The 12,883-nt window shown below is 35.4% G+C and overlaps 1 protein-coding gene across 1 annotated transcript; it reads right to left on the reverse strand.

Moving 5' to 3' along the window:
* Positions 1–161: 161 nt before the first annotated feature.
* Positions 162–3,486, reverse strand: LOC113293340 (replication protein A 70 kDa DNA-binding subunit A-like). The gene is made up of 2 exons (XM_026541999.1): positions 3,061–3,486; positions 162–1,603 (listed from the first exon to the last, which is right to left on the reverse strand). Exons 1-2 carry the CDS (start codon positions 3,309–3,311, stop codon positions 772–774), a joined length of 1,083 nt encoding a protein of 360 aa, XP_026397784.1. The 5' UTR covers positions 3,312–3,486; the 3' UTR covers positions 162–771.
* Positions 3,487–12,883: the final 9,397 nt, after the last annotated feature.

Here is a 12,883-nt window from a genome sequence, read left to right on the forward strand (position 1 = left end):
CGTCACTGGGGTATTTGCCAACTGCTAACCTGAATTAGAGATGGATAAGAAAAAGAGTCCCAAACTTAACGCAACATATAATCATGATTCACAAGTTCCAAGTTGCTCATGCGTTTAAAGATCCAAGGTCACAAGTGTAGCTCATCTAATTCAATGTGCAACAAGCTTCTTTTTAGGTAGAGAAAAGAGGTCTAGAAACATTAATTCTCCAGGCTAAAACAAACCGTAAAATGAGCAAAAAGATTAAAAACTATTCTAACTATTACGTACAACGAGATTTACCAAAAAGAGGTCAGCACAACAGCTAAATATGAGTCTGGAACTCATGAGTCTTTCTCTGTCCTACTAACAACTTAGGCCACCAAATATACTTCTAACTTTACCCTCCGAGACTATCTCAGCGATCCCCTTCTTCTGCCTTGTGTCTCCAGAGGTCGATACAGCAGCATTAACAAATAGCTGGGTACAAGGCTCGGATTTCTTTTGTCGTCTTTGAGTAGTATCTCCAAATATGGACATAGACTTGGCTGCAACTTCAAACTTACTTCTCCATTCATCAAATGCACGGATATATGGAGTAATAAAAAGTAGACTTGGCTCTCTAGAGAAGGAGAAAACGGCAATATCCTTTGCTCCGGTATCAAACCAACTTCTCAATGCACTAGCTTCAGGCAGATCTGGATTATAGAAGAGCTGGCTTGAAGATATCGTATCAACTGATTTCCCGTTGACAATCATTTAGTCTAACAGCTTTAACGGCTAAAATAGAAATTACTCGAGCGTAAACATCTCTCGTAGCACTTGACCTTCATTGTCACAAAATTTCCCCCATAGAGTTATCTCAACAGTCTCGTTGGTATCATCGTTTAAAACCAGTTTTCTTTTTACGTTTTCTGTACCATTCTTGAACATAACAGGAACTGGATGACTGACATTTGTCACGATACCAATGACATCCAGTATAGAATTGTTCTCCACATTCTTGATCTCAGAGATTGGAGTGAACAAAAACTGCTGTTGTGGTATTGAACAGTCCTCTTCACATTTTTCCAGCATGGATGTTGCTTTCAAGATTATCACCCATTCATTCTTAAGATGGTTGTAGTCTTTTGGCACTTGTTTCAGACTTCCTTTTGAAACCATGTACACTTTCCCAACCTCAACATATGGATAAAAACGATTAACAACAGCACAGCCAACATACTTCACTTGAATTTCTCCTCCACTAGAATCAAGGAGATCGAAAGAAATAACCTTCACATCTCCCTCGACGAGTCTATGGTACTGGATTCCACCTTTTGCAGTTACTCTGGCCTTAAGTGTCCATTCACCCAGATGAGAACCCAAGGCAGAAATTGGATTAATAGGGACTTCGTTCTTCGCAAGGGAGCCACGAGTTATGAAATTCAGCGATGGAGGTTGACATGCAGGTTTTACAGTAGAATCAAAGATCGATGTCTTACTAATATTACCAGTTGGAGCAAAAGCGTTACAGCCAGATGGAGCACTTTGATATTTCAAATGAGGTTCACCTAAAGGCTTCGGGTCCCCAATTTTCACACACTCTGGGATAACAGTCCGCATGTTCATTATAAAAATATTCCTACATGAAGCAAATAAACATCAGATCAGGCAAGAGATGAAAGATCCCCAGCATTTAAAAGTTGTACATTTGAATAGTTCCATCCGCCAAGTCTTGCAAAATTCAAAGTTCACACTCTTTACTGGAAAAATTCTTTTAAAACAGGTAACCTCCCGGTCCTTACCTCCAATACAAAAGATAACTGCTGCAGAGATAAAGGACAGGCGTGCACAGGGATTATGTTATCACTGTAATGAAAAGTACTTCCAGGGTCATACTTGCAAGAACCCACAACTATTCATGGTGGAAGGCACTTGGCCACAGATTGAACAAGAGCAGAATCAACCTACGGAACTGCCTATAGGTGACAGTGGAAAAGAATCAACTCTTGCAATCTCTTATGCGCATTCACTTAGCCTTCCTTATGCACAACCTTGAGGACAAGGCTGTTAATGATATGCGCAGGTTTATGGGTCTGTTTTAGTATTGTATGTACTAATTTGTTGTCTTGTTAATGTATTGTATGTTGCTAAAGACTAATTTTCATTGTGCACAACCTTGAGGACAAGGCTGTTTTCAAGGGTGACGGAATGATACGCTCACATGGTTGGTCAGGCAATAGGGTAGTTCGTGGGTGCATGGTTGGTCAGATAAGTGTTGTTAGTTTATCGGGACGACCGAAGGGAGTCCCTTCTATACTGTCACTATGGGGCCTAAAAATGCATTGTTTGCTACGCTTTTTTTTTCATTTTTAATCGATCCAATTGAATGGGTATTGGTTGTTTTTTCTCGAAATTGAGTCAACAATCGGAGAGTTATCGTCCCCGACTACGGTTAGGAGCAATGAAAACGAATGGAAGCCAACCCAATTGACGGCTAATACGGCATGAAAATGGTCAAAAAACCGTCACCTAAACTTTCAATTTTAATCTTGATCGTTGATTGCCAACAAAATTCAGCCATCAGATCTAAAACTGTTACAGAAATGTTACAAAATATGCTACACAATTGTTATAATATAAGTGTTACACGAATATAACGCTTATAAATATTATAAAATACCTATTACGATACTGTTGCAAAGGCTGTTACAAATTGTGTCACCAAAAACAAGCCCCCTACTTTGGTGTCCCAGCACTGCTGAAGCAGTCATCTAGTCTATATTAGGTTGTGTATTGGGCAGTACGGTTATGGGTTGTAAGGCTATATATATATGTCACGTACTGATGAAGAAGGATTATGAATGGAAAAGTATGTTAATGTTCTCATCTGTATCTTCTTTCTGTTTCTAAGAATTCTTCTAATCCTAAGCTATTTCTTTGATATGTCTGGGCTTCTCAGGCTACATGCTTAGTAATCTCCACCAATCAGCAAGCACATAGATCAAAAGCGTTAAACACAATAATACATTCTATACCATGAGATTCTTAAAATTGAGACTGAAAAATTCAAATAAAATATGAAAATAAGAAACTTACTTGTGATTTTTGTAAAAGTATTCAATCAATTGAACCACGGACCCTTCGCGAACATAACCTTTCGTTACTTTATCATTTAATTGAACATCTAACGCGGCTTGTAGAGTTGATACCGAGTCAGAAACAACAAATTGATATCGAACCGGTGATTTTCTTACAGATTTTATATCTAAAACTTGAACAATGGGGCGTGACTTTGTATCCCCTCCTCTAATATCCAAAATCGCATCAGGAGTTAAAATTATATCCATTTTTGTGAATCACAATAGATACGGATCGGAGTGAAAAGAAATAAAAGGATATATGTTCTAGCCAGGGTTTTCTTCCGGCGGAAAGGAACGAGCCACCTTCAGAATATTTAGGCATCTCGATATTTTTTCTGGGTCTCGATATACTCCACCGCTTAAGGATGGTCTCTGTTATGGGTTTTAGAGTTGTAAAACCTACTTTGCCCTGAGTAGTGCGCTTCAAAATATATTTATAGTATTACTTTTTTTTTTTTTTTGGTTTCACCAAATTGCCACCCACATTTTTCCTATTTACCACTCTCATTAATTATCACCCCTACTTATCATGTTTGCCACCCACATAATTTTTCACCTTCACTAAAACTGATGTAGAATCTTCGTAAGAACTCGGATTTTGATGGTTCACCCTACCATTCTTATCAGAAGAAAATTTCTTATCCCCCACCTCGAGAAAATTTAGGTTTTGAGCTCGTTTAGGATGTGAAAACATCCCGACAGTAAAAACTCAGGAAGAATTCTGCCAGTTTTCAGCCATGACATAGCTCGCTCTTTAAGCTGTATATTTTAGAGTATTAATCTGATTGATGTGATTTTTGAGTATTTTATACTAGACATTTATACAAAACTTTTGGCATATAGATAATACTCAAATTATTTACCAATTGCTCACATATGTTCGTCCAACCTTTCGTGACCTTTTGGATGTTGTCCGACCAAGTTGAAAGATATGATTGGTTAGTGTGAAACCAAGTTGTCAGGTCAGCTTCGAGCATTCTGATTGGTCAGAATGGAAGAGGGTGAAAGGTGAGCACCATGAGACATGATTGTTCGGTCATGGGAGGAGCTAGAATAGTTAGATTGGCTGGAGCTGAGCATGTAGGCTATAAGCAATCTGATTGTCCGGAGCGGAGCAGATAGGCTATAAGTGATCTGATTGGTCGAACATAGAAGGATCCAGGATTTCTAATTTGACCGGCCAAGTTAAGTGGTCATGGTCGTTTTGCGGCGGAGCATGTTGAGTATTAAAACTAAGCAGCTTGACTAGCCTACTTTAGCTAACAATTTAAAACAGAGCTTGTATGCTAGAAGTGATGTGATTAGTTGATAAGAAAGAGGGGCGCAAGGAGGCCAACATGGAAAAAGGACGGTCGTTCATGGAAGGCGAGCTAGGGAAAATCGACCAGCCAAGTGGCGCGGTTGTGCTCCCTCCGTGACCGACCTAATCAGTCACGGTTTTCTTTTTATTTATTTTTTCCAACTTCTATTAGGATTTTACTCCTATTGGCTCTATCATGGGCTAATTCTTAGCTTTCCTAGGTTTAGTTTCGACCAATAGGGATCAAGATATCGTGCATGCTCAATTTTTATAGTAAAAATAATTCGACCAATAGGAATCGAGATATCGCGCATGCTCCAGTTTTAAGTAAAACTAGACAGGTTCAGTGAATCCATATTACTCAGACATAAATGTTAGGTAAGCTTTAGAAGTTCAGCCGAGGAACATAACACTAAAACATTTTGACAATCAAGTATTCTGAGAAATAATCCTAAAATGACCATTATGCCCTTTTAGGTCGAATTTTGATAAATGTTTTTTTGCCCCTGGTCCAAAACCTGATGAATATGACTTTTCACTTTGAATTATAAAATTACCATTTTACCCTTGGCCTAAAAAGTCACGCAAAATGACGGTTTCACCCTTTGTCAAAAATCCACCATCAACAGTACTACTTGTGATATTTCTATTATAGAGATAAACAATATAATGCGGAAAAAAATGACACTAAATCCCCGAAATTTTGTTAACGAAGAATACTACAATGTGCAGAAAACCCCGGGACCTAGTCCAAAATTTGAATACCACACTGTTTTAACTCACTATAAATGTTAGGATACTATCAAACTTCAAACTAGAATAGTTGGGACCGAATCAAACCTACGAGAAATTCAGCTTCAGTTGTGCCCTTTACAAGTTTAAAAGTATGCTTCAACCTAAGTGAAGATTTTTAACTATTCTTCCTCTAACAGATAGCCTACTTGATTTTCTCCAAAAAGATATTCAACCAAGGCAACGGAAATCGTTTTTTATGACGGATCTTCAGGTCAAAGAAGATATCAAGCAAAACTCAAAACAATTAGGATAACTTATTCTCTTCAAAAGTTATAGAAATGCCTAATCGATTCTATCTCACATAAAAAACATCTGAACAAATCAAAACTAAAGTGTTTTAGATATCTATATTGTGGAATCACATAGTCTGAGATGAAGAATACTTTGTGATTTCTATCGATTTTGTTTTCGATCTATAGTCCGAGAACTACAACAATCAATAAGAACAAGATCCAAATCACAAAGATCTATCAGATAAAAGATAATCTTACCGAGCTTCATGCATCCCTTAGTGAAGACTTTAAAAGTCATAATATGATCTCTTGTTTCTTCTTTATCTTCATATATCACCTCCTTTAATCTCTTGTTTCCTCAACTGAGAAACTCTTTTCTCATGCTATCCTAATACTCTCAGCTTCCTAAGACAGACAATAAAATGTCAAATAAATCAGAATAGAATGTCAAATACATCTAGTTAATAGTTGCAAACCCCAATTTTGAAAGTTAAAACATGGATGGTATCATTTCCAACATAAACTTAGTTATTAACAAAAATGAAGTACCTTTATTTTTTGGAACTATTTTTTTCTCCCAAACATACAATATTTCAACGGTAGAACAATGACTCGTAGTAAGAAAACTTCTATTACCAACAATACTTCCTGTTATTATCTCCTCATCTAACCTACCAAATAGGCCAAGACAACTCAAGCAACATGTTAGAGCATCGCTCGGTTGAAACCACCAAGTGTTGGTTTGTCCAGTTTGGTTGTCATATTTTAGTATCAAAACTCATATAGAGTCGATTGATTATTTACTAGAGTCAACTTCGTTTAGGTTAGACTAGAAAGTATAGGAATGTTGAGACATACAAGTATTACTCTGAAGACCTGAAGAAAGTGTAGAAGTAATGACTGCAACGAAGACATCATCCTTCCTCTTGAGGTTAGTAATATTGAGTTGATCTTGTTTCCATTCCTAACATATCTTTTAAGTCGCTTTATATAAATATATATATATAATACTGTAGTGATTAGACTTTGCCATATCATTATGATCAAAGTGTCAAGTAATTATATTTAATTACGAACTATAGCGTTTATCTTTTGAACTTCGTAAATACGACATCAACATAATCTATGTATTTAGTTACTTGATTATGTGTGGGATATAGGTGTGATTTCATCCTAGAAAACTATGTATTATTATATTGCTTTGAGGAAGTAGATGTATGAACTTGTTTCATAATCGAAAAGGTAAATCACGATCTTTTGGATGACCAATACTAGATGACAAGGTAGAACCTATCTTGACGTATATTGAGAATCAAGGTATAACCGATCATAGACTATAGTGTGTAGTAAGGTGTAACCAGTCATAAGCTTATTTCAAAAGCAAGGTGTAATCCGTCACAAGCTACATTGAGAAGTAAGGTGTAATCGGTCACAAGCTGAATTGGGAAGCAAGGTGTAACCGATTACAATCTACTTTGTGAAGTAAGGTGTAACCGATCACATGCTACTTTGGGGAGCATGGTGAAACCGTCACAACCTATCTTGGGAGCATGGTACAACCGATCACAACTTACATTGTGAGTCATGGTATAATCGGTCCCAAGAGCAAAACCGAATTTCCAAAGTTCGCACGTTTTCTTCATGATTGTGTGTGAGTCAGGAATTAGGGTTTGCTAAGAGAAACTTCTAGATGTCTACATTATTTGAACATGTACATAACTCTTATCATTAGATATTCCTTGATGCTCAAGGTAATCCCGAACCGAAATATTGAAAAACATTTAATTATGATTTTCATCATATATGTTTTATTACCAGCAATTAAAGCACGTCCTCTTAAAAAGTTTTATTAGTTAATATGCTAAACTAATAATAAAAACTTTCTAAGAGAGATTTCGGAAATATGGTTTGGCATTTAATTGGAAATAGAAAAACTGAAATTAAGTACTTTAATGAATATCTTGAGAATATTTTCGTTTTTGGAATTTCCTTGTTGTCCAAACAACCTTGGTCTATAAATACTTGAGTTTGCATTTCTTGCAAACTATCCTAAGAGACAGACAAACTTTATTCGTGTTATTTCTGGTAGAGCCGTCTATTCGGAGAGAAAAGTACCCTAATTGAGCGAAATCTCTTACGACCGCTCGTTTAAAGACTTTTTTGGGATCAAGAAGCTCTATGAGTACCGTTGGTGGGAAACTAGATAATTGCATTGTTATTTTAGTTTTCGATTATTGATTTGATTGATTAACGGTTGTTGAAACTTTGATTGCACCTAGTTTGATTATTCTTAAGAGTCTTGTCTTCTGACATAAGGGTCACTCAAACTAGATCAAAGTATCAACGAGATCTTTAGAATCATTTGCGGATCTAAAGACATCTTGTGATAATATATTGTTAGCAGACTCTGTTCTGTGTGTGATTGATCACAAGAGGATTCAAGTTTGTGTTGTGCAGGTTATTGAGAAGGCAATTGAAAATTTGAAGACAAAGAAGATTTTCAAATTATTTTTCATATCTTGTGAATTTTTTGCACACATCTTAATCAGCTAGGATCCAACTAGAATCAAGTTTATCTTTGATGGACTTGATTGTCTAGTTGTGTAAGATCGGCATCACCTTATAGTTACTCTTTGAGTTCTATATTGATTGATCGCGAATCTGGAAATTGGTTATTTCGGTAATTAAGTTTTGGATTGATCTAACCAGACAAAGGAGTTTATTAGTTTATACGTAAGAACCTTTCTCAATAACTCAAACATATCTTTCACCAAAGATTGAATAAAATTGTTACCAAACAGATTCATTCCTTTGCTGTTTGGAATACGATCTAAAGGAGTGGTGATTCACGTGCGTGACTCTAGAAGTCGAAGACGCGAGGATACTGAGGACACTAAGTAGCTAGGGGTAGTCTACTTGGTCTCAACTATACGAAGTTGGCATTAAATTTTGTATAACGGCTTAATTTTGAGAGTATTCAAAACTGGACTAGGTCCCAAGGTTTTTCTGCATTTGCGGTTTCCTCGTAAACAAAATCTTGATGTGTTATTTACTTTATTTTTACGCAATTATAATTTGTTTATTATAATTTAAAGTAAATACACTTGTATGCTAATTCCTGGTCACTTGATATTGATCCTATAGTGTTTCTGTTTAAGACCGTACCTATTATCAAGTGAACACTTTGTTGTTGTATTGTCTCGATTTCATATCCATATACAATCACTTAAAGTTATACCATAGTTGTTATATTGTCTCGACTTTGTCCATATACGATAACACTTGGTATATGACTTATAGGTTGATATTCGAAAGATTAATTGTGGTGTATTTGGGTACCCTCGTCTTTTCACAACCTTATAAATCACATTTTTCATGTACGCAAAAGTAAGTTGTCTGCTCTAACCATATATCGAAATTAGATTTTCCACCAAACCCCAAAATTAAATCTGTAACCAAAACCCTACATTAATTAACTAAATCATGAATTTGGAGTCTGAACAACAATTGTTACCTCATAAAAATTTTCAGTCATCTTCTAATCCTCTTTCAAATGATCCTATTCAAAATCTAACCTCCATTGGAAACACCATATCAAGCTCATTAAGATAAAAATAAACCTAATTAAAAATATCAAAATAAATTTCTAGTGCAAGTTATAAGAATTTGTAAATCGTAGAACACTAACCAGGTGTATAACCGAATTATCATTAGAGAAAACAAATATAATCAACTTGAATCAACATAGAACCAACCATAACATTAAAATTGAAAATATCCGAAGCAAAATAATGAACATAGAATCATATATTGCTTATTAAGATTCAAGAAATCGAACATGCAAATCTCCAACTCGAAAAATACCATGAATCAAAACCTAAAATCAGATTTTTCGTTCTCTTTGGATTTGATTTTCGAAAGTAATTTCAAAACATGTAAGAATAAGAAAAATAAGATAAAAAGGAGGTAGTAAATCAAGTGAAAGTCGATCAAAATCGATTGTTTTAGAAGGTGGTGATGGTGTTGTAGGTGGTAAACTAGGATCTAATTTGATCACCAATGAAACCTCCATCGTCATCTTCTTCTTTTCCATAATAATGAAGATGGTGATACAATTTATAGATTCGATGGACTAGGAGGTGGTGCTGGAGCTATGATGGATTTGGTGGAGGTGGCGAAGCTCGTGAAGGTATTGGTGATGGAGCCGATAATGGAATTCGTCTTCTTTCACAAAAATCTGTTTATTTCTTAAAATAATCGCCCCCTCTCTCTTTCTCTTTATTTCCTTTATTATAACATAATTAGAATAATAATTCAAAATTACATAACAATCCCAGAAGACAAGGTAATAGTTGGAAGCCGAGCAACAAGCTGAGTTCCAACACCTTTTTGAATAGCAACGCTTACCCTATGGAACAAAAAATTGGCTACTTTAGAAGACGAATCATGCCTAACAAGAAAATTTTTCAGTCTCTTTAGAAAAACAAAAAAAAAAAACACATCTAACACATAAAGGGGGTAAATTAGGTAATAAATATTAAATAAATTTCTTTCAATAGAAGAAACGTAGCTAACACATAAAGGGGGTAAATTAAGTAATAAATATTAAATGAATTTCTTTCAATAATGTAGGGGTATGATTATAATTGGTAGGGATATTTGTGAAACGCATTAGAAAAAATGGGATGCATACTCCCATCTCTTGGCAGAATCAAGCTACGGAGGAAGTAAGACACAAAATTAGTTCTTGTCCTAATTTCCAAGATTTTTTCTTCATTCCAAAAAAGCATAAAACTTTAAATTTAATTTAAATTGGAATGTGATTCCCCCTTCTTGTATTATGCTTCAGAAATAGACAAACCTAACGAAATATTCCGGGTTTCTAACACCAAAAGTCGGTCTCTTTAACAAATTAATGCCAGCAGGGTTGAAGAAAGACTTGGCAGAGGCCTATGCAATGATGAATGGATAGAATTATTCCCATTATCCACAATATTTCATCTAATTGCAAGGGGCTCTGATCATAGCCCTATAATTCTAAAAACTAATCCTGGTTGGAAAGATGGAGCTTACCCATTAAAATATTTTGGAGGCTGGATGGAGCACCCATAATGCAAAAGATTAATCATGGAAGCTTGGAACAACAACCAAGCTGGATCTCCCAGCTACACATTGGCCAAAAACCAATATAATGTTAAACACATTTTGAAGAAGTGAAAAAAAAAATATGTTTGGTAATATAAAACATAACATTGTTTCCATCAAAAAGAAAATAGAGGAAACCTCCCTGAATATTAATAGATGTCCTCTAGTCTTGAAAGAGTTAGAAGTTTTTCTGAGAAAATGGAAATATATAGAAGAATATTTCTGTAAAACCAAGAGCAGAAACCAAACTATAAAACTTGGTGATAGAAACACCTCTTTCTTCCATAACTCAGCTAGAAATAAATATAGAAGAAATAGAGTGGATACGACAAAAGACAAAAATGGAAATTGGTTGAATGAAAGATCAACTATTGCTAAATGTTCACATAACATTTTAAAAGTATTGCTACAACCTCCAATCCTGTCTTAAATCATGAGATGATAAATCTCATTCCTTAAGTTATAAGTGAAAATGATAACAATATGCTATTGGAAATTCCTTCACATCAGGAAATAAAGAATACTCTATTTGATATGGAAGGAAACAAAGCACCTGGTCCAAATAGATTCCCACTAAATTTCTTCCAAGATAATTGGGAAACCACAGGACCTAATATCATCAAGATGGTGCAAAGTTTCTTTACAAATGGTTATCTCCTAAAAGAGATGAATTCTACATTTATCTCTCTTATCCCCAAGGTTCAATTCCCTGCTTCTCCTGTGGATTTCAGACCCATAGCTCTTTGCAATACAACCTATAAGCTCATTTCTAAAATTCTAGCCAAAAGAATGAAACCTCTTATGAGCAAAATAGTATCACCATACCAGTCTGCCTTCATTCCAGGAAGACAAATAAATGATAAAACCATGGTAGCACATGAAATAATACACAACATGAGAACTAAAAGGGACAATCAAGGTTGGATGGGTCTTAAAATTGATATTTCAAAGGCTTTTGACATGGTTGAATGGAAGTTTCTTATAGTTATTCTAAATAAAATGGGTTTCTCTAGTAAATGGTGTGATCTTATAATGCAATGTATCTCCACCACAAACTTGGTTGTTCTGCTAAATGGAGCACCTTGTGAATTTTTCAAACCAACTAGAGGGTTAAGACAAGGTGACCCTTTGTCTCCTTATCTATTTATAATATGTATGGAGGTTATAGCTAGAACTCTAATGCATGCTGAGTTAACTGGAAAACTACATAACATTAAAGTTGTTAAGAAAGCTCTACCAGTTAGTCACTTGTTATTTGCAGATGACTGCATCATTTTTTGTAAAGCCAGTGAGGAGGAAGCACAAAACATTCTCACTATCCTAGAGGATTTTGGTAATTGCTAAGGGCAAATGATAAATCTAAGCAAGTCTGACATCTTTTTTAATAAAAACACTCAACCAGATAAGGTTCGGGATATCATTGGTATGATGAGCATTGCTCCTATATCTTTAACAGATAAATATCTAGCATACCCACTCTTCACTAACAAGTCAAAAATTAAAGCTTTTTATCCTATCATAGACATCCTCAAATGGAGAATGGCAGGCTGGAAAGGCAAGACCATAAATCCTATAGGGAAAGTGGTAATGATAAAACATGTTACCTCAACTATGGAAAATTATTAGATGAGTACATTCGAAATTCCCAAAGCTACTATTAAGGAAATGAATAAAATCCAAAGGGACTTCTTTTGGGGTAAAGAGGAAGGAAAGATCAAAGGAATATATCCAAAAGCTTGGATATCTCTATGCAAGGAAAAAGAGGAAGGAGGTCTGGGATTCTTGAACTTAAGAAAATTCAACAAAGCCATCATTACCAACATAGGATGGAGAATGATGAAACAACCTGACTCTTTGGGAGCACAGGTGATGCAAGCAAAATACTATCCTTAGGGGGATATAATGCATAGACCCACAAAACCAAAACCAACTGAGTCTTGGGTTTGGAAAGGAATTCTCCCTGGAATAGAGAGTATACAAAACATTGGAATATGGGAAATTGGTAATAGAAACCAAATAAAGGTTTGGGAGGATAAGTGGATACCAAACCAAAAGGTACCACTTACAAGACCTCCAAATTGTCCATTAATATCCAAAATGTAAAATTTGATCTTAAACCAAAACCAGTGGGATGAGGAACTACTTACTGAAATTTTTAGTAATGAAATTGTCAGTAACATCAAAAAGATAACTATCCATCCCAACCAGGAAGATAGAGTTATCTGGCCACTCACTAAAGATGGGAACTTCACTGTAAACTCTTTATATAAAGAGCTTACATGTGAAAAGGGCACAAGAATCAACAT

The sequence above is a fragment of the Papaver somniferum genome, chromosome 7 (assembly GCF_003573695.1).
Source record: "Papaver somniferum cultivar HN1 chromosome 7, ASM357369v1, whole genome shotgun sequence".
NCBI lineage: Eukaryota > Viridiplantae > Streptophyta > Magnoliopsida > Ranunculales > Papaveraceae > Papaver > Papaver somniferum.